General features: G+C 42.5%; 1 protein-coding gene across 1 annotated transcript in view; it reads left to right on the top strand.

Moving 5' to 3' along the window:
* The window catches only part of LOC126267433 (nuclear pore complex protein Nup205-like), a 289,070-nt gene extending 264,943 nt beyond the window's left edge, over nt 1-24,127 (top strand). The window contains exons 30-34 of the mRNA XM_049972686.1: nt 1,081-1,368; nt 9,137-9,297; nt 15,769-15,979; nt 16,060-16,184; nt 23,921-24,127. Of these exons, the coding sequence (XP_049828643.1) occupies nt 1,081-1,368; nt 9,137-9,297; nt 15,769-15,979; nt 16,060-16,184; nt 23,921-24,004 (869 nt within the window). The 3' untranslated portion in view covers nt 24,005-24,127. The remainder of the gene's footprint in view (nt 1-1,080; nt 1,369-9,136; nt 9,298-15,768; nt 15,980-16,059; nt 16,185-23,920) is intronic.
* The last annotated feature ends 2,531 nt before the right edge of the window (nt 24,128-26,658 follow it).

Genomic DNA, 26,658 nt, shown 5'->3' with positions numbered 1-26,658 from the left:
CTGATATTGGAGCTGGACAGCCATTTTTCTTGACAGTTGGCCTTACTAATGAACCAGTGATAGAATATGTTACTCTTCTTTGGATTTTCTCTACTTCTTCTATCAGTTCTTTATGGTAAGTGTTTCAGGCAGAGAAGCAGTAATCAAGTGTTATTTTTAAGATATGGAAAGCAGTCACTCTTTTACATATTTTTACTTATTTCAGTGGGCATTTTGCACCTCTTCAGTTGCTGTTACACATATTTAATCCTCAGTTAACACATTGCTTAACATCGACTGCAATTTTGATTCTGCAGCTGCCTTTCTATTCTGCGTTCTGTTGTTCCAATTTTTTCATTAATAAATGTGGCAAAACAGTTTTGATATGTATGTTGCACAAAACAGGGCAATGTCTGCCATGGCATCCTTAAAATTTATCCGTACCTTCATAATACACATTGTATACTGATGAACTGGAGTATCTGCTTTCGAAGAAAATTGTGAGAACGTAACTGTTTTTAATTTGGAATGCTGTAGTGGTTTTTATTTAAACTTATTTAATAGTTTTCAACTTTCAAGTTTGTAAGATAGCTACTTTTTTGTCAGCAAATGTGTGTTTGTTCATCACAGAAGATTTGTTTATTGAAAATTTCATACATAGTGCTACTTGGAAATTGGATAACTTCAGTTGCTTTCCCTTTTTCTATGCATATGTCATCTTTCTCCCCTTTCCTAATCACCTTTTTCACTCATTCCATTACCTTCAAATGTAGTTCCCCCAGCTTTTATTCACTTTCAAATTTCACACAAAATTGATCCTTCACATGCACAAAATTTTCCCTTTCAATCATGCTTCAGTTTTGCTTTTTGGTAGCAGCTGGAACACAGTTAATGTATCTAGTTACAGCTTAAAAGAACCAAAGCTTTATGTTTGTGGTGACTGTATTTTTAAGACAGTGTTACTGAAAAATTTGTTACGAAAGCAAATGAAAAATTTAGATAAAATAATCACATTCGGTGAGTTAGTTTTAAATATATTGTTTTTGTAATACACATTATGATTATTAATTCCATTTTGTTCTCTCAAATTTGTGTCAACAGATTTTCGGGGTACACGTGATTTCAGTGATGTTGAAGTATCTGGTCAGATGCAGAGGATACAGAAGCTAATGCTGACACTTCTGCCCCGATTTGTTGTTACTGAAAAAGTTTTAAAAGATTTGGGCAGCCAAGAGGCAGTAACACATTTCCTCCAGACTGCTTGCCATTTAGCTCTGCACACTCGTAACTTGGTGGCAAGCCGTGGTGTGGATCCTAGAGCAACAGTTGTAGTTCTGCGACCAAGCCTTGGGGATAGATTCACTCCATTTGATCATCATCATGCAAGAGGTAAATTTTTTTTGGTTTGTTGTCTTATTTTGACTGCTCATAAAATAACTGTCTGATTCCTCTTACTCCACATCACATTCCCATAGTTACTTTATTGCGCATTTATTTGAATTTTTTTGGAACATATGGTTTTATTTGAATCCACATATTTGTGTATATGAAAAGAGACCACTTGGAGGGCATATCAGTATCACTAAATTAATACTCTGTGATGTGCACCAAAAGTATTATTGATGAATTTTCCAGTTTTCAAACAGGTTATACATCTGTATTCAACAATAAACTGGTCTAAATAAAAAGTGAAATTTGATGTAGAACACTCCAAATAAGTTAATGCAAATTTCTGTACATCTACTTGGAATTACATTGGTGATAACTAAGTCTAGGAGTATTAAGAAAGTTGAGCAATATATGGCCAGTACATGTTTTGCTATTTGGCTCGTGATGAAAAGAATTGACACTAAAATGAACTGCACTAACTATTCTTTTGTACTCTTCAGCTTATTTTTATTCCTGTCCCCATCTACAACCAACATTCCTATACTGTCTCGTCCTCTCCTTACATTTGCTTTACATTTACTCTTCCTTGTGTATACCTTTCTTGGTTTACTTTTTCTTCCTTCTATTGTCTTCATTTAAATTATTTTCACATAGGATGAGGCTAGTGGTCAGTGTGGGCCAGTTGCAACAGCAGCACAAAAAAGGTTAGTTTCTTTTGTGTGCACAATGTCATTTCTAGTAGGGTTTAACACATTGGAATGGGTGATGGAGACGGGCATAATGCATCTTTTTTCCCCTTAAAGATCAGCTTTTTCAAAGAGGTTGTAAATCTTTCAGTCTGAGGCTTGATAATTTCAGGCCGTTCAGTGCCACTGCTTCTATATTGTTGGACCTTTTCTGGTACAGGCCATTCTTGTTACTGGATCCCATGATTTCCCTAGAGATTTAGGGATAGGTTTTCAGCTGCATACAAAATTACTGGTTTCGGGACTGTTTCATAGTGATGTATATTAGTATTTTGTGAAAGGACAGTATTATGAAAAGGGTATATTGCTGCTTGCCATATAGAGGAGACATTGAGTCATGGACAGGCACAACGAAAGACTGCTGTACATTTGAGCTTTTGGCCAAAAGTCATTTTTCTATCATAGAAAACATGTACCCATTCACACATGCGCAACTGACACAAACATGACCAGTGTCTCTGGCCGCTGAGGCCGGACTGCTTGTAACCAACTGCATTTGATGGGAGTGGCAGTCATAGCAGTTTTTGAGTTGTGTGACTGAATGGCTATTTATCATTAAAAGCCAGTCAGCCTACTGTGGTTTTGTTGGACTTGGTTCCCATTCTCATTTGGCTATAGTCAGTTTCAATCAGTATTTTTTCTGCAGATCCGGATAAATCCCCCCCCCCCCCCCCCCACCTCCCCCCCCCTGCCCCGCCCCCACTGAACACAGTTGAAAAGCTTTAGAGACAGTATGTTGCATTGTCTGACTTCAATTTTGCTCTTGTAGGGATGTGAGAGGCATCATAGGAACTTTATCTGGAAATTTGTATCTGTTCGGGGTGGCTCTAGTCATGCAAGCAGTTTAAAGTCAACCCCAAATTCATTAAGGACTATGTGGTATATTGAATAGTAGGCTTTCCCAAGTCCACTAAGACAATCACATACTGTTTATACCTTAAGAGTATATCATCTGATGATGCCCCTCATTTAATCTTTTGTCAGATGGTCTGCACTGTGGGTACCAGACAAAGGGTTCATTGGACTAAATTGCGCTTTTGAGTTATCACAGTTTAGGAGTTTTTTAATATAATCTGCTACAGTGTTGCAGCTTTCTTCACATGAAGTTGCCATTGTTCCATCCTTTTTGTCTATAGCATAGTTTATAGTCCACAAGTTTTCTTTTAAGAGTTGTAAAACTTCCCAGTTTCATTTCTCGTAATGTTTTTGTCTAATTTGTTAATAAATGATTTTTTTAATGTTTTTCTTTCTAATTTCTGATCCCTCTGGCTGTTAGAGCCTGTTGGATTTTATAGATTCCCCAGTCAGTTTCCAGTTTCATTGACTAATGCTGTTTCTGAATTTCACTAGTGGGAACTGTTCCTGCAATACATCCTACGTTCCTGTAACCCTCCTGGCCTCAACCTTCATTAGTCACTGTTCTCACCCATCCAGCCCCCTCCCTGTTCCTATTGCAGCACTACACAGCCATCATTTCACCACCACACCCAGTCTTTTAATTTCTTTTTAGTTCTCTCCTTTCAGGCTACTTTCCACCTCCCACCTTCTCTCCTGCCCTCCATCTAAACTGCAACACTTCACTGACTGCCACTCCCACCATACTATCCTATCCTATCCCTCCCCTCCCCGCCCCAGCCTCCTCCTTACCCCCACCCAGTCGCCACTCCCATCATGCACTGGTGCAGCTGTTCGCATTGTGGTCTTAACTCTGAGAATGCAGAATGTGCAAGTTGTATATAGAAAGAAACTTCCACATGGGAAAAATATATTAAAAACAGAGATTCCAAGACTTACCAAGCAGCAAAGTGCCAGTAGACAGGCACAATAAAATAACACACAAACACACACACAAAATTTCTAGCTATCGCAACCAAAGATTGCTTCTTCAGGAAAGAGGGAAGGAGAGGGAAAGACGAAAGTATGTGGGTTTTAAGGGAGAGGGTAAGGAGTCATTCCAATCCCGGGAGTGGAAAGACTTACCATAGGGGGAAAAAAGAATAGGTATATACTCATATACTCGCGCGCGCACACACACACACACACACACACACACACACACACACACACACACACACACACACACACACACAAGCAGACATATTTAAAGGCAAAGAGTTTGGGCAGAGATGTCAGTCGAGGCAGAAGTGCAGAGGCAAAGATGATGTTGAATGACAGGTGAGGTATGAGTGGCGGCAACTTCAAATTAGCGGAGATTGAGGCCTGGTGAATAACGGTGTGGCCAGGGAGGGGAACGTTTTCGGTTCGTACTTCTGAGCGTTAAACTGAGCCCGAGAACGCTTAGAGACTGCCGGCGGCTGGCCACCAGTGAGAGACGATGTACAACGCTTCATTGCGGGTCATCCGCCCTGATGCCACCTACTCCGACCAAGTGCCCTGCCCACGGGCGCCACCCAGCCACGGCAAGAGCCACCTGGCAGGATGGCCGTTGCCGGGAGTCCCGATACCCCAGGAGGATAGGCATCTACTCCTTGGCATACGTGGGGAGTTAACGGCGCAGGCATCAGTAGAGCGATCTCTGTGTTGTCAGGGGGCTACAACCAACAGGGTACATGGCGACCCCATCACAACGGACTGGCTACCGTGCTGGATGTTAAGTAACACGTGGTCCATGGTCGCCGTCGGTGCAGAAAGAGGCACTGCACAGTGCAAGGTGTAATCTGTACACAGAAACAGTCATGCCCAAGAGATGGAGAGCGGACAGGACTGCAATCCAATGGTGTAGAAGCTGGCGAAAGGTCTGATCGCAAGATGGACACAATGCACCAATTAAGGCGCCCTTCCCCAATCGGCCCACTCTTCGGAAAATTTTGAGAGATGGAGGTCAAACCCAACAGGGGACTATCAAATAAGGCCGAAAATTTTGAGACTCCTTTTAGTCGCCTCTTACGACAGGCAGGAATACCGCGGGCCTATTCTAACCCCCGAACCCGCAGGGGGGAAAGAGGTTTTAGGTAGGGTGGCAGATGATCGGCGTGAAAGGAAGTGCTCCATTGCAGCGAGGCACTGGAACGTGCTGGATATTTGTGTATAGGGAAGTGGCATCAATGGTTACAAGGATGGTTTCCGGGGGTAACAGACTGGGTAAGGATTCCAGGCGTTCGAGAATGTGGTTGGTGTCTTTGATGAAGGATGGGAGACTGCATGTAATGGGTTGAAGGTGTTGATCTACGTAGGCAGAGATACATTCTGTGGGGGCTTGGTAACCAGCTACAATGGGGCGGCCGGGATGATTGAGTTTGTGAATTTTAGGAAGTAGGTAGAAGGTAGGAGTGCGAGGTGTCAGTGGGGTCAGGAGTTTGATGGAGTCAGGTGAAAGGTTTTGTAGGGGGCCTAAGGTTCTGAGGATTCCTTGAAGCTCCGCCGGGACATCAGGAATGGGATTACCTTGGCAAACTTTGTATGTAGAGTTGTCTGAAAGCTTGTATGCCAACCTATTTATGAGTCGCTTAGAGGAAGCCTTCTTGGTTACCCAAGGCTGCCAACCCAAAGTTTGGTACAGATTTATTGATGACATCTTCATGATCTGGACTCACAGTGAAGAACAACTACAGAATTTCCTCTCCAACCTCAACTCCTTTGGTTCCATCAGATTCACCTGGTCCTACTCCAAACCGCATACCACTTTCCTTGACGTTGACCTCCATCTGTCCAATGGCCAGCTTGACACATCCGTCCACATCAAACCCACCAACAAGCAACAGTACCTCCATTATGACAGCTGCCACCCATTCCATATCAAACGGTCCCTTCCCTACAGCCTACGCCCTCGTGGCAAACGAATCTGCTCCAGTCCTGAATCCCTGAGCCATTACACCAACAACCTGAAAACGGCTTTCGCATCCTGCAACTACCCTCCTGACCTGGTACAGAAGCAAATAACCAGAGCCACTTCCTCATCCCCTCAAACCCAGAACCTCTCACAGAACAACCCCAAAAGTGCCCCACTTGTGACAGGATACTTCCCGGGACTGGATCAGACTCTGAATGTGGCTCTCCAGCAGGGATACGCCTTCCTAAAATCCTGCCCCGAAATGAGATCCATCCTTCATTAAATCCTCCCCACTCCACCAAGAGTGTCTTTCCGCCGTCTACCTAACACTCGTAACCTCTTGGTTCATCCCTATGAAATCCCCAAACCACCTTCCCTACCCTCTGGCTCCTACCCTTGTAACCGCCCCCGGTGTAAAACCTGTCCTATGCACCCTCCCACCACCACCTACTCCAGTCCTGTAACCCGGAAGGTGCACACGATCAAAGGCAGAGCCACGTGTGAAAGCACCCACGTGATTTACCAACTGACCTGCCTACACTGTGACGCTTTCTATGTGGGAATGACCAGCAACAAACTGTCCATTCGCATGAATGGACACAGGCAGACAGTGTTTGTTGGTAATGAGGATCACCCTGTGGATAAACATGCCTTGGTGCAGGGCCAGCACATCTTGGCACAGTGTTACACTGTCCGGGTTATCTGGGTACTTCCCACCAACACCAACCTATCCGAACTCCGGAGATGGGAACTTGCCCTTCAATATATCCTCTCTTCTCGTTATTCACCAGGCCTCAATCTCCGCTAATTTCAAGTTGCTGCCACTCATACCTCACCTGTCATTCAACATCATCTTTGCCTCTGCACTTCCGCCTCGACTGACATCTCTGCCCAAATTCTTTGCCTTTAAATATGTCTGCTTGTGTGTGTGTGTGTGTGTGTGTGTGTGTGTGTGTGTGTGTGTGTGTGGGTGGGTGTGTGTGTGTGTGTGTGCGTGGGCGCGCGCGCGCGAATATATGCCTATCCTTTTTCCCCCTAAGGTAAGTCTTTTCACTCCCGGGATTGGAATGACTCCTTACCCTCTCCATTAAAACCCACATCCTTTCGTCTTTCCCTCTCCTTCCCTCTTTCCTGAAGAAGCAACCGTTGGTTGCGAAAGCTAGAAATTTTGTGTGTGTGTTTGTGTGTTATTTTATTGTGCCTGTCTACCGGCGCTGAATTGTAAACTGGCTGTCAGAGGCCACGATGACTCTGATGCCTCTAAAAATAAGGGGTTTTTTCGTGAGCTAATTCAGTTCAGTGCAGAACTGAATGGAGATCTTCAAGTTCATCTCAAGCAAACATCAGTGTTCAAAGGCATTTATAAGACTTTTCAGAATGAACTACTGCAGTGCATGTTGGAAGTCTACCATTATGAAGTTCGTAATTATATATAAAGAAACTTCCACATGGGAAAAATACATAAAAAATCTTTGATATATATATTAAAAACAAAGATTCCAAGACTTACCAAGCGGGAAAGCGCCGGTAGACAGGCACAATAAAATAACACACAAACACACACACAAAATTTCGAGCTTTCGCAACTGGCAGTTGCATGGTCAGGAAAGAGAGAAGGAGAAGGAAAGATGAAAGGATGTGGGTTTTAAGGGAGAGGGTAAGGAGTCATTCCAATCCCGGGAGCGGAAAGACTTACCTTAGGGGGAAAAAAGGATAGGTATATACTCGCACGCACACGCGCGCGCACACACACACACACACACACACACACACACACACACACACACACACACACACACACACACAAGCAGACATATTTAAAGTCAAACTCTTTGACTTTAAATATGTTCCTGACCTTACTCACTGCCATTGGCAGAACGTTCTCCGGATCTCCCACTTCTTCAAAACATCATGTCATGTGTTGTCCAGAGACTGCTATACCTCCGCTCGTCAGTCAGTATGGCTGACTCTCTCACACAGAGCTGAATTAGCAGGTATCCCCTGACAAACCTTTATCTGTTGTCTGAGCTGAGTTTGACTCGAAGCCTCATCTCACCCCGTAAGTCTCCCATGGCCTGTGGTTCTGGGTGGCTTAAATATACCCCTTTTCCTAGACCTCTCCAATTCTTTTTCTTCACCCCTCTTCCTTTCCCTTCAACTCTTCTGCCTGAAGAAGGAGCCACTGGCTCCGAAAGCTTGCCTTATTATTACCTTCTGTTACGTGTCAGTCCTGCCACCAGTTAGTCAGCAGATTTTTTTTTTTTTTTTATCTAGCCTTTTACAAATAAATACGTAGGAATTACAATTATGAATAACTTAAATTGGAGCCGTCACATAGATAACTTTGTGGTAAAGGCAAACCAAAGACTGTTTTTTACTGGCGGAAAACTTGAAAGATGCTACAGGGTTACTAAGAGTGTGCCTACCCTGTGCTTGTCTGCCCTCTGCTAGAGTATTGCTCAGCAGAATGGGATCCTGACCAGATATAATTGATGGAGAAAATTGAAAAAGTTCAAAGAATAACAGCTTGTTTTGTATTATTGTGAAATGGGGGAAAGTGTGTCATGTACACGATATGTGATTTGGGATAGCAGTAATTAAAACAGAGCCGTTTTTCACTGTGGTAAGACCTTTTCATGCAATTTCACTGTTCCACATTCTCCTCTGAATGTGGAAATGTTATGTTAACGTCCACCTACATCAGGAGAAATGATCATTATAATAAAATAATTCAGAGTTTGCACGGGAACATTTAAGTGTTCATTCTTCCTGTGCACTATTCAAGACTGGAACGGTAGAAAGTAGAATGAAAGTGGTTTGATGAACCCTCTGTGTGGCCCTTAATTGCGAACCGCAGAGTAGTTGTGAGGCTGTAGATGTAGATGATCTGGTACGTGGAAGTAATCGCTCTAAAGGTGTAGCTGTTTTCAGGTGCTGAGAAAACTTTTTAGCACGTCTGGTTAGGTTTGTGGTAAATTTAATATAATTTACTTTTTTTCACTATAATGATGATGTCTCCATCTGATTATGTTGCAGGTAGCATTTTAGTCAGACCTACTTCTTCCATTAGTCTCATCTTCCTGTTAAATGAATGTTGTAGACTGGTTCTTAGGGTAAATGTATGATAATGCAAGAAATGTGAACCTTAGTTGGTAGAAGACGTACATACTTTCTAGTTAATTTCATGTGATTGCTTGTTAGTATTGCATACATGCATTTATTTTCTTTCCAGAGTTGCAAAACATTGGAGAAGGGGGTTCACCATCGTTGGGTGTTATGGTGTACCAGCTTGTGCAGACAGTGTCATACCAACAGAAGGAAGCTGCTGCACTGGAACTTCTAGTTCGGCAAAAAAATTCTTTGTCTAGTATGAGTGGTGCTGAACTTAAACAGGTAGGCTGTACTACCACTGCTCTGGTTTGTGATTTTCTAGAAAAAACTTTTTTTTTTTTTTTTTTTTTTTTTTTTTTTTTTTTTTTTTTTTTTCTCCTCCCCTGTAGTGTCTGTGTATTTACACTTTCCCTTTGATTCCCCTGTTTTCATCATGCTAAGTGACTTAAGAAAATTTTGATATCAACAAGTACTGTATTTATATTTGTGTATCTATCAGCTCAGCTTTTCTTATCCTTGTCTCAAAAAAAGGCAAGTAGAAAGTCATCTACTGTCATAAACATGATTGAGTGATTGTTTTTATGAATAGAAATACATTTACTCCAGGTATAACAAATTGACTGAAAAGTGTGTGTGTGTGTGTGTATGTGTGTGTGTGTGTGTGTGTGTGTGTGTGTGTGTGTGTAATGACAATTGACAGTTAGCCCATTAAAGATGGAGCATAAACTTTGATTAGAAAAAGTTAATAAAACACGTGTTTCGTGTCTGTTATTGAGCAACTGCAACTGGTATCCAAAAGTGGAAAATCCAGGATGGAATAACATTAATATGGAAAGGATAGACTGCTATTCATCACATAGAGGTGGTGTTAGTCACAGACGGGCACAATGAAAAAGACCACAAGAGATATTCAGATATCAGACTAAGTCCTTCACCAGGCACAGAAAACTCTCACAAATTCACACAAGTGCAACTCATACATAAATGGCCACTTTCGCTTCCTGGCATTAAAGCCCAACATCGAATACATCTGCTAGGGGAGGGGGGGGGGGGGGGGTAGCAGGTTATGAGTGGGGCAGAATTCTAGTGCTGTTTCTGTGGGAGTGTACAGGTGCGTGGTGGAGATGACATAGGGCTGTTAATTGCAGCATTTTGAGGCTGTGCTGGGGGGAGGGGGGGGGGGGGGGGAGATAGGAAGCAAGAGAAGGGAAAAAAGACTGTGCAGGAGAGTGAGCATGTGCAGTACTGGACTGGGAGCTGGGAAGTGGATAGACAGGTCGTGTACAGGGACAAGCAAAACTTGAGTGAGGTCAGGGGGTTACAGGAACAAAGTACATGTTGAAGGGAGGGTTTTCACCTCCAAAATTCAGTAAAGCTGTTGTTGGTGGTAAGAATCCAGGTGGCTCTGGCTCAGTTCGGCCATAGTGCCAGGAGACAAAAGTATCTCTCTCTCTCTCTCTCTCTCTCTCTCTCTCTGTGTGTGTGTGTGTGTGTGTGTGTGTGTGTGTGTGTGTGTGTGTGTGGGTGGGGGGGGGGGGGGGGGGGGGCATGATCAGAAGTGCTTGCGCCCTGTCTTTTCTCTACGTCCGAGAGCTGAATATATCTAGCATTCTTTCTCGTCCTGCCCATCTGCAACTCAGTACCTTCTCTGTATGGTGAGTAGGTATTTATTACTCGGTTTAGTACCGATGTCTTCATGCATGCATTTACAAGCTATTTTCCAAACTGTCACTTTACATACTATGTGAAATTCTTGCAAATGAGCATCTCTTAAAACGATGCAAAAATCTGAGACTATTGGAAAATTCATGGGTGCCATTCTGCCGCTGTTGTATAATCTGTCTTATAATTTCATCCATTGGCAGTAAACATCTTTAATTCCTTGTGCAGCAGCCAGACTCTTAACTGAAATATCTGCTTACTATTACTATCCTGCTATCAGTACAGGGATCAATCACAGAATCACCTAGTCCTGTTGTTATGTTACGTTGATAAAAAGTAACAGTAATGACAACACCTAGGAACATTCATTTGAATTATTTCATCTTTGTAACTCAAAATTATGACAGATGCATGAACAACTGACAAAAAATTAAAGTCACAGTTACAACAATGCATGTTAAAACTATAGATGCAGGGTGAGGCAGAGTAAAGAGTCAACAAAATTGTCAAAAACCATGAAAATCTGTGCGTGGCAAGCACGGGACTCAGAGGTAGTGCGGCTCTCTTTCCTTTCTGGGGTGCATACCTTCCTCCCCCCCCCCCTTTCCCCATACCCCCCCTTCCCCACCCCCACCCCCCCTCACCTCTGCCTCTTCCCTTCCCATTCTCTCCCTATGGGAGTATGTTTCGTGCCTACGTTCGGAGACAGACACTTGTAACTGTAAGACAGTCTCTCTTCTTTGTTTTCTGTGCTGACAAGTCTCTGTCCTCCCTTTGTCCTTCTCTTTTCCTCGAGTCTTCTCTTTACTCTCTTCTCCGCTGTGGCGTTTGAGGTCTCTTCTTTCCTTTTCTTAGTTTCTTCCTTTCTCTTTCTTTCCTCCGTGTGCGTGTCTGAAGGCTGACACACTTGTTCCCACGCATAGCTGGTGACGAGGTAACGTGTAATTCCCCATGCCGAGTAGACAGGTAGGGCACGTACGCACCCCCTGGTAAAGGCCAGGTGCACAGGAGGGGGGGGGGGGGGGGGGGGTGATTACCAGATCTGGTACCTTCTGAACACGCTGATCGGCTGATCGGTCTCTCTGTCCATTCTTCGGAAGTGTGAACAATCTCCTAAGGTGGGGCCCCCCACAAGGAAGGAGCGCGTGGGAGATGCCGGTAATCGGGGGGGAACTTTCGCAATGGTTTCCTCTACATCTAAAATTTCTGCTCACAAGCGAAAGTTAAATGAGTCCCAGCCATGGACAATTCTTCCATCAGTGCCACAGTTCCTTGTTGTTTCTCTGTTGGACGAAGGTCAAGACTTCTCCACAGTCAACCCTTTCATTACTCAGAAAGGTGTAGACACAATTCCAGGTCCTGTAAAGTCTTGTTCCCGATTACAAAATGGCACCTTCTTGTTAGCAACAGTCAGTGCCCTCCAGGCACAAAAATTGATGTGAACTCTACTGCTAAACACCTTCCCTGTACGGGTGGACGTGTGCTGCACTTTAAATTCATCACGCAGAGTGGTTTATGCACACTCACTCGATGGATTGTCCAACGAGGAAATTCAAAACTACCTGTCTGACCAGGGCGTAACGGTTGTACATCGAGTCATGAAAAGGGTTGACATCGACTTGATTCCAACCTGTACTATCTTCCTGACATTTGACAGAGTTCAACTTCCATTGAACATAAAGCGGGTTTTGAGATAATTTCTGTTTGCCCTTACATCCCCAATCCTGTGCATTGCTATCGGTTTCAGCGGTTTAATCATACCAGCCAGTCATGTTCCAATCAGGCCAAATGTGTTACGTGTGGCAAGGATGCCCATGAGGGTGCTTGTCCACCTCCATCCCCTCGTTGCATCAACTGTATGGATGATCACACCGCTTCCTCTAGAGATTGCCCCATTTTCAAAGATGAACAGCTTATTCAGGAAATCAGAGTGAAGGTAAAGGTGTGTACATTTGCTGCTCGTAAGTTATTCGCCAGTCGAAAGCCCACTGTGCCTTCAGCAGGTAAAAATAGCACTGTCCTTGCCTCTCCTCATCCTACTAAGGAGGCAGCCACGCAAACTTGTGATCTCACCTTTAGTCCCATGGTTGTCAGATTGGCCAGCGCACAGATCGCCTGTTCAACCTCCCCACTGTCACCTGCTCACTCTACGGCTCACCCTTCATCGGCTTCTACTAAATCTCGAGCCCCAAAATCAGACACCCGGACTTCCAAAAAAGAGCCTACTCGCAGAGATTTTTTTATATGCCCCAACTTCACAACCATCGATTCCTCCCTCATCTCAATGTCCTTTTTCCAAGAAGGCTCATAATAAACCAAGTTCCTCTCCTTCTCCTCCTCCTCCTCCTCCTCCTCCACAGCTTGTCTCATCTACAGTGCCTCCTGGCAGTAACCGCTGTCAGTCGTCTGCTGGCGGCCGATCAACGTGCCGACCGCTGGTGGCAGGAGCTGCTCCCGAACAACTTATAGATCAGGATCTTCTACCTTTGGCTGAATGCCGTTCCATGGAGTCGGCCGCCGGCTCTCAGCAGTCGTTGAGTTGAGAGCAACCGTGGTAAGATTCTTCCCTTTTCTGTCCACCCTATGTCAATTATCCATTGGAATATCCACGGCATTAGAGCCAATCAGGATGAATCATCGATCCTCTTACGCTCCTACTCACTGGTCATCTTCTGTCTTCAGGAAACAAAGCTGCGTCCCCACTATCGCTTTGTTTTCCCTCATTTTCAGTCAGTCCAGTTTGATCTTATGATTCTCCTCCATGATACTGTCCATTATCACCCAATCCCCTTAAACAGTTCCTTCCAAGCTGTTGCTGTCTGTCTTTCCCTTTCTGGATACACCTTCTCTCTTTGTACTGTATACATTCCATCGTCCACACCGATGGCAAAAGCTGATCTCCTTCATCTCCTTGGTCAGCTCCTGCCCCCCTATGTGCTGGATTGGGACTTCAGTGCCCACCACCCACTTTGGGGATCTCTGCGTCCTTGTCCGCAAGGCTCCCTATTAATTGACGTCTTCCACCAAATGGATCTTGTTGGCCTCAACACTGGGGAACCTACATTTTTGTCTGCCTCCACGACAAATTTCTCTCGTTTGGACCTTTTGGTCGATACTGTTCAGCTAGCTCGGCGCTTTGAATGGTTCACTCTTGCTGATACACACTTGAGTGACCATTTTGCATGTATCCTTCGATTGCAGCCATAACTGCCATCTGTGCACCCGAAACACTGGAAGGTTGCCCAAGCCGATTGGACACTTTTTTCATCTCTAGTGACGTTCGATGACCGTCACTTTCCCAGCGTCGACGATCAGGTCACTCATGTTACAGAAGTTATTCTTACAGCCATGGAACGTTCAATACCTTGCACCTCTGGAACGAGGTGTGCTGTGATGCAATACGTGAGCAGTGACATGCTCTTAGTGTTTTCCACCACCGTTCTACTTTGGCCAACTGTATCCGCTATAAGCAGTTACGTGCGCGATGCCATCATGTCATCCGTGATAGCTAGAAGGCAATCTGGGACTTATTTACTAGCTCTTTTAACACCTTCACTCCCTCCTCAGAAGTTTGGAGTCGAATTAGACGGTTATCTGGTATGCCTAGTTTCTCCCCAATCTCTGAGCTCACTGTCGTGCATGAGACCTTAGTGGACCCCATCGCAATTTCTAACTCATTAGGTCAACATTTTGCTGAGATTTCGGGCTCTTCAAATTACTCGCCAGCCTTTCTCCCGAAGAAATGTTCAGTGGAATTGGGACCTCTTGCTTTCTCCTCTCAAAATAGCGAAAGCTATAATACTGTTTTCTCTATGCGGGAACTCCAACATGCACTCCCTTCTTCTCGCTCTTCCGCCCCAGCACTGGATGGTATCAACATCGAAATGTTGCTGCATTTATTATACCATAGTCTGCATTACCGCCTTTGCCTTTATAATCAAATTTGGACCGACAGTACTTTTCCCAGAAGATGGCGGGAAGCTATCATCATTCCTGTTCAGAAACCTGGAAAGGACAAACATATCCCCTGTAGCTATCACCCCATTTCTCTCACGAGTAGTGTATGCAAGGTCTTGAAACGTGTGGTGAACTGCTGTTTAGTCTGGTGGCTGGAGTCCCAAAACCTTTTAACACCTGCCCAATGCGCTTTTCGAAAGCATCATTCTACAGTTGACCCTCTTGTTGCTCTCTCCACTTATATCATGAACAGTTTTCTCAGGGAGCGCCAAATGGTAGCAATTTGTGTGTGTGTTTTCTATTTCCGACAAAGGCCTCGTTAGCTGAAAGCGCATTTTCTGAGAGTATTTTTGTTATGCCTATCTGCTACCCAGCATCTGTGCCATATGGTGATGAGCAACTGTCCTTTCCGTAATATTCTTACATTCATCCTGTATTTTCCATTGTTGCATTTTCGTGCATGATGCATCAGCTTTTCCTATCACACTATCTACTTCACAATAACAAAATTGTTTTCTTTACAATCGTATACATTTAATTTATGAGAATTTTACTCTTGTTTACATTGCAGGCTTTTTATGACTTCTTAATAATATCTGATACAAATTAATTATTCCATAACACTAAGAGTGATATGATATATGGTGAAAAAACAAGCCATGTATTATCCAGAGATTGGATAATAGAAAATGTGGCATATTATGAAATGGGGAACTCTTTTTATGTGTGCGATGTTCACCTTTTAACCTATCTTCAAGGCACTACCCAATCTATTCAACTGCTGTTCCAAATCATCTGCTACATCTGATGAATTTACGAAGTTTTTATAGCTTCTCCTTGAGATTTAATTTCTTAAAGGTCACTTTGTGTCATTTGTAATTGTTAGGTTGTGATAGTTTTATGACACTCTGCCAATTTTATTGACTGACACACATCGTTAGTGGCCCCTCTACTGCAATCGTAACTACTGTTTTATGTTAGCTGCATTGTTTGTTTGTATGCACATAGTTCTCAGCAAAACTTCTTTTTTTCAAGTGTATGTATGTACCAGGGCTGCATTAATTAATGTTACACTAATTGTTTGTTACCAAGATACCAATCAGCTACCTGACAGGTAATTCTCGTTTGCTTCAGTTCCTTCCGGAAGGTGCAAGTCACGTAAAGGCACTTCCCACACGCCGATCCATCGCAGCTCAAGAACTGGAGAAACGAATTAGACGCAAAAAATGGGAGATGAAACTAATCGCTTTCTTGTTGGACAACAGTCTCTACCTCGTGTGGTGCCACCTGGATTACTACATGCTGCGTGCGATACCTCGGTCACGTTTTGGAGATTCTACATCTGGTAATGCTATGAACAACTGCATACATTCCAAAACTAATTTAATTAAATTAGAAAACGTTTTATCACATTGTCATTTGCAGGTGTGCTGTCAACTCTTAGTGAAATGTCGTGGCAAATTTCTGCCGAAGATGTGAGCAACCTGAAACAGAGTTTGGTCTCGGTATTCAATGACAGCTTCAGCAAACAGCTGATAGAAACAAAGAAGGTATGTAACACTTCGGCAGTTTCAATTAATTTTGTTGAAACCATTCCTAAGAGTTTTGAAGGTTCTGTCTAGGTACATTTTGTAAGCACGGGGAAATTGCCAATTACCTTTGCTGACAGTACAAGTGCTTGTCATTAGTTGTAACAAAAATATATTGACAGAGAAGCTAGCAGTAAGAACTTTCTTACTTTATCTCTTTCAGAAATGATGATGATGATGATGGTGATGGTAGTAATAATATGTTTCATTGCAGAAAGTAATGTGAGAAATACACAATTTTAGATACAGTATGAGAGCAGACAGATAAATAAATAAATAAATGATTTCACAGAGCTTAATCGTGACTGGAAAATATTGCTGTCCGAGGTTGAGGTTTAAGGATCTGCCGTTCCTTTCCGTGTATGCTATGGCTGCCTCTGACGTGTGCCCGTCTGTCTTTCCCGTAGTGTGTACTTGTGCTACCTGCTAAACCCTAGAGTTGTGTCTGTGATAAAATGACGGGACGGAACGTTGGGCCATAAGGTGCATAGAAAGCCCACACATACTGATAGTTATCTACACAAAGAATCAAACCACCACCCTAGACAAAAAAGAGGTGTAATGAAAAATTTGGTAGACAGGGCGTACAAACTTTGTGAACCTGTTTATTTAAAAGATGAGACTGAACATCTACGCTCAACTTTCGTGAACAATGGCTATTCTAACAAGAATATAGATCGAGCACTTCGCTCTAGGCAGAGAATAAGGAGTAACGACGAACAACAGTCGTCCAAGGGCAAAGTTTTTCTTCCGTTCATTAGTAAGGTCACAGACCGCATTGGGAAAATGTTAGGCAAGTATAGGGTGGAAACTATTTTCAGACCCACCAGGAAAATAAAAGAATTTTTAAGGTCGGCAAAAGATGCATGACACCCTTTGGCTACGCCGGGGGTGTACAATATTCCTTGTAGTTGTGGACAGGTTTACATCGGTACCACAAAGAGAGGTGTGAACACCCGTCTTGTTGAACATAGGAGGAATTGCCGGCTGGGTCACACGGATAAATCGGCCGTAGCGGAACATATTTACCAGGAAGGTGATCATGAAATAAAATTCAGCGAGACAAGCGTCATATCAAAAACCTCGCACTATTATGCACGCTTGTATAGAGAGGCTATCGAGATTGATAAACATCGTAATAATTTTAACAGGAAAGACGAAGATGTGAAACTGGATAAAATTTGGACGTCAACATTGCACCGCAAGAGTGACGATAGCTTACGATGTTGGCATTACCAGAGACAATCTCATAGCCGACGCCACGTGATCGACAGTGGCGCCCTCTGTACTGCCTATATAATCAGCGCTTCTTCGAGTTCTCTTCGCAGTTCGCCGCTTTACCTCCGAGGATGTCTCCCGCAGTCGGAGATGAAACGTCAGGAGAGAGTTTTATACTTCAACCACGGCCTATCAGCCCGGAAGTTTTAAGTGAAGACAACACTGGCCGTGAAAGCTTACATTGTATGATAAAACGAGGATAATGGAATCTTGACGAATTAAGTCGGGTGATGCTGAGGGAATTAGATTAGGAAATGAGGCACAAACGAAAAAATGGCTGACATCGAAATAAGTGTCCAAGGAATAGAAAAGCAACTGGAATCACTCAACAGAGGAAAGTCCACTGGACCTGATGGGATACCAGTTCGATTCTACACAGAGTACACGAAAGAACTTGCCCCCTTCTAACAGCCGTGTACCGCAAGTCTCTAGAGAAACGGAAGGTTCCAAATTCTTGGAAAAGATCACAGGTAGTCCCAGTCTTCAAGAAGGGTCGTCGAGCAGATGCGCAAAACTATAAACACATACCTCTGACGTCGATCTGTTGTAGAATTTTAGAACATGTTTTTTGCTCGAGTATCATGTCGTTTTTGGAAACCCAGTATCTAGTCTGTAGGAATCAACATGGATTCCAGAAACATCAATAGTGTGAGACCCAACTCTCTTTATTTGTTCATGAGACCCAGGAGATAATAGATACAGGCTCCCAGGTAGATGCTATTTTTCTTGACTTCCGGAAGGCGTTCGACACAGTTCCGCACTGTCGCCTGATAAACAAAGTAAGAGCCTACGGAATAACAGACCAGCTGTGTGGCTGGATTGAAGAGTTTTTAGCAAACAGAACACTGTGTTGTTATCAATGGAGAGACGTCTACAGACGTTAAAGTAACCTCTGGCGTGCCACAGGGGAGTGTTATGGGACCATTGCTTTCCACAATGTATATAAATGACCTAGTAGATAGTGTCGAATGTTCCATGCAGCTTTTCGCGGATGATGCTGTAGTATACAGAGAAGTTGCAGCATTAGAAAATTGTAGCGAAATGCAGGATGATCTGCAGCGGATAGGCACTTGGTGCAGGGAGTGGCAACTGACCCTTAACATAGACAAATGTAATGTGTTGCGAATACATAGAAAGAAGGATCCTTTATTGTATGATTATATGATAGCAGAACAAATACTGGTAGCAGTTACTTCTGTAAAATATCTGGGAGTATGCTGCGAAACGATTTGAAGTGGAATGATCATATAAAATTAATTGTTGGTCAGGCGGGTACCAGGTTGAGATTCATTGGGAGAGTCCTTAGAAAATGTAGTCCATCAACAAAGGAGGTGGCTTACAAAACACTCGTTCAACCTATATTTGAGTATTGCTCATCACTGTGGGATCCGTACCAGATCGGGTTGACGGAGGAAATAGAGAAGATCCAAAGAACAGCGGCGCGTTTCGTCACAGGGTTATTTGGAAACCGTGATAGCGTTACGGAGATGTTTGACAAACTCAAGTGGCAGACTCTGCAAGAGAGGCGCTCTGCATCGCGGTGTAGCTTGCTCGCCAGGTTTCGAGAGGGTGCGTTTCTGGATGAGGTATCAAATATATTGCTTCCCCCTACTTATACCTCCCGAGGAGATCACGAATGTAAAATTAGAGAGATTAGAGCGCACATGGAGGCTTTCAGCCAGTCGTTCTTCCCGCAGACCATACGCGACTTGAACAGGAAAGGGAGGTAATGACAGTGGCACGTAAAGTGCCCTCCGCCACACACCATTGGGTGGCTTGCGGAGTATAAATGTAGATGTAGATGTAGATGAAAGTAGTAAAGGAGTTTTGCTATTTGGGGAGCAAAATAACTAATGATGGTCGAAGTAGAGACAATATAAAATGTAGACTGGCAATGGCAAGGAAATCGTTTCTGAAGAAGAGAAATTTGTTAACATCAAGTCTAGATTTAAATGTCATAAAGTCGTTTCTGAAAGTATTTGTATGGAGTGTAGCCATGTACGGAAGTGAAACATGGACAATAAATAGTTTAGACAAAAAGAGAACAGAAGCTTTCGAAATGTGGTGCTACAGACGAATGCTTAAGATTAGATGGGTAGATCACATAACTAATGATGAGGTATTGAAAACAATTGGGGAGAAGAGGAGCTTGTGGCACAACTTGACTTGAAGAAGGGATCAGTTGGTAGGACACGTTCGGAGACATCAAGGGATCACCAATTTAGCATTGGAGGGCAGCGTGGAGGGTAAAAATCGTAGAGGGAGACCAAGAGATCAATACACTAAGCAGATTCAGAGGGATGTAGGCTACAGTACGTACTGGGAGATGAAGAAGCTTGCACAGGATAGAGTAGTGTGGAGAGCTGCATCAAACCAGTCTCAGGACTGAAGACAACAACAACAACAACAACAACAACAACATGGTGGGGACCCATAAACTAGTATAGTGTCACTAGTCATACTTTCACTATTCCAGTAAGAAAAAGACCAATTCAAAAAAGCTAATCCTTCACTTCACTTCACTTCACTTCACTTGGAGTAGTTCATAATTTACTTTGCAAGACAAAAAATTCAACACTGAGCTAAATTAACTTCAAAAAAGGAACCATTCCTGATAGAAATCAAAACTCCACTATTTTTAAAATGAGCTTAACTTACTTAGCTTGTTTTGCCACCTGTGAAGCAGGTATGTTAGACGGTAACATTTACAGAATCTGACACTGTATTCCTGCAAAATTAAACTTTGTAATAAACTAAGAGTACATTAGCAAAATCCTATTTAATTTCACTTTTGTGGTTTTAACTTTAACTTTTGCCACTCCTTTTACATTTGACAAAATAGATTAAATTCACTTTGGAACACTTGAATACAAGAATTGTTCATTTAAAACAGAATACTCTGTTTTAGTAGCCCTTAGGTGAGGACCCTGCATAGGTTCGTATTCAGGATACAAAATATTGTTCCAGACACAGATTTATAACATTTGGATTATTATTAAAACCACACACACAAATTAACTGGTCCATGCCCATATACATAGCTGGATGTATGAAGTTAGTAAAGCAGTGGCAAAGTTTTGGTGGCAAGCGATATGGCGGCTAACTGTACTCAGGGCTCTTGTTGTTCGAATGCTCTATAAGATCTCTTCTTGGCGTGACATTTTCAACATATTAGAGCAATTCCTTTTTGCCGAGAATAACAAATATTAGCCTGATCCACATACGAGGCAAAACTCCTTTGTAAAGCAGCTTCCAATTGCCTTTCTTGCCACTGCCGAAGTGTACTGTGCTACGGGTAGCCACATACTGCGTACCATTCACACCAACCAGTTCGACCGCCAAACCACCTTTTACATCGTACCATGCCACTTCCGTTGCAGAGAGACTTCACTACATCTTTTATATATAACAAATATAAGTGCCCTAAGCATGAACCAGCTTTCCATAAACATTGTCTTTTTTATAAACATACATATATTACAAAAATTTATTATTTTAACAACTTATTTTGCTTTTTCCATGTATACATTACGAAACTCCAATTGCCTGTCACAAAACTCTTACTTTAAATTACAAAGAATACGCACTCCATAGTTGCAGATACACATTTACATAATATAAACCTACTTCTAATCGACATACGTGTTACTGGATGGTATAGCATGTAACTCTATTTGTCATACAACAGTTCTGGTTGATAGTTCTTATCTGAAGGGAATGTTGTCGATGAAGTACAACGCTTAGAACTGAAAGCACTTTTATTCCTGACACCAGTGTACATCCAGAACAGAAACGATTATCTGTGTGGAGAGTTCAATTATTTATGCAAAGATTGAGTTACCAGATATACAAATGTAAGATATATCGAGAACCTACCAGAACTATCAAATACGAAATAACAAGCATTTGTTGAAGGTTAGGTTTGAAATGCCAACCTGCAGCATGCCAGACGGCGGTGCTAACTGTTACACCAACCACACTAGCAACCTGGATCTAGATTTTGTCAAGAGTTTTGGGTATGGCAGTGCTGGCTCCTCATCGTCACATTCTGGTCACATTGTTAAATCTCCTTCACTATGATGAACACCAGATTGGCCCATCCTGTTGAAGTTTTGTGATCATCGAGTGGGTTTTCAGTTTCCTTGAACTTCCCATTGTCAATCTGCAAAGCAAGACTTCATACAGAAGATGTGCACTTTTATCTTCTCAATAAACGATGGTAATCCTCAATTTCGTATTTGAAGTCTGACAAGTGATGAAGGATACAATACCACCCCATGTAGTGCTGTAATAACTTTTCTAATATTGATTGGTGACTCCATGGAGTTTTTGCTGTGTGCCCGACGACCATATGTGTTAAATTAAAAGGAAAGTTCAGCATTGGCTGTAATATTGATGTTTTATTGATAACGGAATCTACTTTCGATCACATATTGATCATCTTCAGTGCTGGAAGCTGTGGTGTACAAATTAAACTCAGACACTGGTATCAAGTTATCAATAACCAAAACTGAGAAGCGATCACAATAACTCAATTGTTCGCTTGTTGTGATCGCTTCTCAGTTTTGGTTATTGATAACTTGATACCAGTGTCTGAGTTTAATTTGTACACCACAACTTCCAGCACTGAAGATTATCACTATGTGATCAAAAGTCGATTCTGCTATCAATAAAACATCAATATTACGGCCAACGCTTAACCTTTCTTTTAATTTTAACTTTTCTAATAGTCCCACTTTCCAAACAGGTAGGTCTCGTGGGCTGTATCTCATTGGCGTGTGTTTGGCCACCAGGCACACAGGGTCCATATGCGAGCCAGTTTCCTTGTTTCCTTGCTTCTTTGTTTCTGGTGACAAGCTGTCTCACATAGTGCACCTGAGTATTGTGCAGTTGAAAGTGGGAGAGTGTATCTATTGTCAGTTCGAATATCCATTGTCATTTCAGTCTCGTGAGCAGAAAGAATGGAGTGAAGCTCGTAGTGACTCACTTTGTTGCATCGTATGCAAATGTTGTGACATGTGGTATTGTATCCCAATATCTTTGTTAGATGTGAACATACATTGACAGCATATCTGCCAGCATTTTATTAAAGTGTCCTGTGAAACCGTTTCTGAGGTTGGTAAGCAGTTGTCATTCAGTGGGTGAGGTCGCATTGTGAATTGTTCAATGTAAAATGTACACCTCGCAGCTTACTCTACAGACAGATGCCGTAGAGTGACACTTCTGGCTCATCCCTACTTGTGAAAAAGATACTCTCTCTCTCTGCCTCTTGCTGCTGCACATCATTCATCAACTCATCATCATCAGTATCAATGTCATCACAATGTTACCATTTTTGTTAAGAGCGATGTAGATTGGCTTTTGAGGTAAGAGTAAAGGCAAGATTTCTTAAATGTGGAATTTTGTTCATATATATATGTGTTGAAAGTATATCTTGAGTGAAGTGACGGCTCATTTGAGATAACTGATCAACGTTTAAGTTATTAGGTCTACAACTTTGCTTCCACTTGCAATAGACAGCAGTAGCAGCAGGTGGGATTCAGGTGGTTGGTCATAGGTGTAATACAATAAGCTTAGGCATCTGTAAACATAATGCCATAAAAATATTAATGATTGCGTCATAAGGTTATTCTCGATTATGTAGCGGGAAGTTTTAATTTTCTACTTTAACATAAAGGAATCTGTGACTGCGGCTCTTAAGATGCTGCGCAAGACACATGGTCAGGGAACTATTAGTGGAAGAATGGCAGAGAATGTTTTCAATGCCTTAAGAACAGTGATTTTGATATTGAAGATCGACATGGCAGTGGAAAACGGAACGTTTTCGTAGCTACTGAACCAGGCGAAGACAGTCACAGGACATCATCATCAAAAGCAGTTGATGTTTTGGAGCCCGGCACTGAAACGCAAATGGCCATAATACAGCGATAGACACGTAAAGGTAATTTTGCAGCAGGTCAGTGCTCGATCCCATGTCGCAAAACCTGTGAAGATATACATGGAAACATTGAAATGAGAAGTCCTATCCTTCCTGCCGTATTCTCCATACGTTGATCTCTCTGACTAACACGTTTTTCGATTGTAGGCATATAGTCTGGCTGACCAGCACTTCCGATCATATGAACAAGTGAAAAATTGAATTGATTCATGGATCCCCCGAAAAGGAGCCCAGTTCTTCCGCCATGAGATTTGTATGCTATCTGAAAGATGGGAGAATGTAGTGGCCAGTGATGGACGATACTATGAATCATAATTTTGTTGTAAGTTTTTCACAATAAAGCCCCGAACTTCGAGGGGGGGGGGGGGGGGGGGGGGGGGGGGGAAACGGCAGAAGCAAAGTTGTATACCTAGTAAAACAAAGTATGGCTGTTTATAGTATGTATAAAACATTTATAATTTGGAATTTTTTTTCTCCTTAGGATCATTCTGCCATAGAGAGGGGATTTGTAGAAGCAATGCTTAGAAGAATTAAGAGACTGATACAGTTTGCACCAGTTAAGTAATGTTGCAGGATAAGAAAGATTTGTATCATTTCACAGAGTGCTTGTTAGTAATGTAATTTACTTGTGATTAGTAATGTACATTGTTTTGTAATTTTTTAAATAAAAATGTTGATTTCTACACTATTTTCAAACCAGCTTTGAAATTACTCCTGTGTCTTGACTTCATCAGTAGAAAAAGGTAATCTTTTGCATGTTAGCATCATGGAAACTTTTATCCAAAATTAATAGTTTTTGGTACTGTGAATGGGAAAGGAATTTTTGCCTCCTGGCATGACAATTAATGCTGCTGCATATTGCCAGACTTTGAAATGTCTTCGAAGGGCAATTCAAAATAAACACGGGAATGCTGACAAGTGGAGTCCGCTTGCTTCATGACAACGCTCGGCCTCACACAGCGCTCATAACCAAAGAACAGGGACAGGGAAATGTTATCAGTAATGTAACTTATTTTGACATTAATTTAGTAGGTGGGTCGATTCCATTTTAATAACGTACTGCAAGTGGTTTTCATGGCTAAGAAAAACATAGAATGAAATAAAACTCTTCACCAAGAGTATCTGTGACCACTTAGTAGTTTGTCAGCTTGACAGCTATTTTATTTGATCTTGCATTCACAATTTTTTTTCTACATTATATATAAGTGGGCATTTCGAAAAGTAAAGATCCAATGGCACGCAGTCCTTGAATAGAACATTGATTTAGGAAATGTCAGTTACATCTTATTAACTGGATTATTTGTTCCCAGAATGAGATTTTCACTCTGCAGCAGTGTGTGTGCTGATATGAAACTTCCTGGCACATTAAAACTGTGTGCCTGACCGAGACTCGAACTTGGGACCTTTGCCTTTCGCGGGCAAGTGCTCTACTATGTGAGCTACTGAAGCACGATTCACGCCTGGTACACTCAGCTTTACTTCTGTCAGTATCTCATCTCCTACCTTCCAAACTTTACAGAAGCTCTCCTGCGAACCTTGCAGAACTAGCACTCCTGAAAGAAAGGATATTGCGGAGACATGGCTTAGCCACAGCCTGGGGGATATTTCCAGAATGAGATTTTCACTTTGCAGTGGACTGTGCGCTGATATGAAACTTGTTATTTTTCGACATAATCACCCCTGTTATCCAAACATTTGTTAAGTCGGTGCACAAGCTTTTGTATCCCACAGTCATAGAAGTTTGCCGCCTGTTGTCGGAACCACATTGCAACTTCATCTTCGATCTCTTCATCGTCGTGGAATGATTTTCCCTAAGGTGTGACTTCAGGTAACGGAAGACATGGAAGTCGGTGGGTGCAAGGTCCGAGCTGTATGGTGGATGGTCCAATATGTCGCATTTGAATTGTTTGAGTAGTTCTTTGGTTATGAGCGCTGTGTGAGGCCGAGCGTTGTCATGAAGCAAGCGGACTCCACTTGTCAGCATTCCCCTGTGTTTGTTTTGAATTGCCCTTCGAAGACATTTCAAAGTCTGGCAATATGCAACAGCATTAATTGTCATTCCAGGAGGCATAAATTCCAACAGAAGAATGCCTTGTCTGTTCCAAAAAACAGAAGCCATGATTTCCTTCGCTGAAATCGACATTTTTGTATTTCTTGGCTTTTGGTGAATTCGAATGGCACCATTTCATTGATTGCTGCTTGGATTCAGGTGTATGGTGATAAACCCACGTCTTGTCACCTGTCACAATGTGATCAAGGAACTCGCCACCTGCTTCAGCACAGCATATGAGGAAGTCGAGTGCAAAGCCCATCCTTTTCTTTTTGTGTTCTTCTGTTAACAGTTTTGGAACCCAGTGTGCACACACTTTTCTGTACCCTAACTTGACTGTCACAATGTCATAAAGAGTTGTCATTGACACGTCCGGTATGATCTGATGCAACTCTTTCAATGTGAGGCGTCTATTCGCCCGAATTGCTTCCTCCGTTCTCCGAAGAAGGGCATCAGAGATCACAGATGGCCGACCTGTTCTTTGGTCGTCATGAACATCGGTCCTACCTTCAGAGAAATGACGACACCATTTCGTTACATTTTGTTGATTCATAATGTTCCCATAAACAGAAACAATTTCTTTGTGAATATCCGCTGGTCGCTGACCTTTTGCAGATATATGGACAGAGTGCACTTCACATTTGGCGGTAGTCTGAATCAGCACAGCCATTTTAAACATGACCTACTCCAACCAGAAGCAACGTTCAACTGCCGAACGACCGCGAGGGGAAAGCTAACGGTTCAAGGTTAACACCAGTGTTGCCAACCTGCTCGCCAAAACTCTTCTGTTCCTCTGGTGTACGGTGTATGTTTACTTTCCGAAATACCCTCGTATTTAAAATTTCAGTAATATGACAAATTTCATTTTAGAACCTTAGTATTAATCACGCACAAATAAAGGGTCTTCTATGACATCCTTTCGTGTCACCCCCCCCCCCCCCCCCTTCTCACTGCATGCAAGTCCTGTTGCAATCGAACAATTGTTAACTTTCAATTTGTACCAAGGATTTTCCTCTAATAAAACTTGAGGGCATGTCTCAAAACAGGGCCACCCACATTACTGCGTGTGCCCGATATGAAACCTACTACTATATCAACGAAACTGTTTAGTGACTATGAGACTGTCAAAATGTTTGTTTTCTCTAACAAGGTAAGAAAATATTTCACTT

The sequence above is a fragment of the Schistocerca gregaria genome, chromosome 4 (genome assembly GCF_023897955.1).
Source record: "Schistocerca gregaria isolate iqSchGreg1 chromosome 4, iqSchGreg1.2, whole genome shotgun sequence".
NCBI classification, from domain to species: domain Eukaryota; kingdom Metazoa; phylum Arthropoda; class Insecta; order Orthoptera; family Acrididae; genus Schistocerca; species Schistocerca gregaria.
The sequence above is the reverse complement of the archived record's forward strand: the minus strand, read 5'-3'. Positions and strand labels throughout refer to the sequence as shown.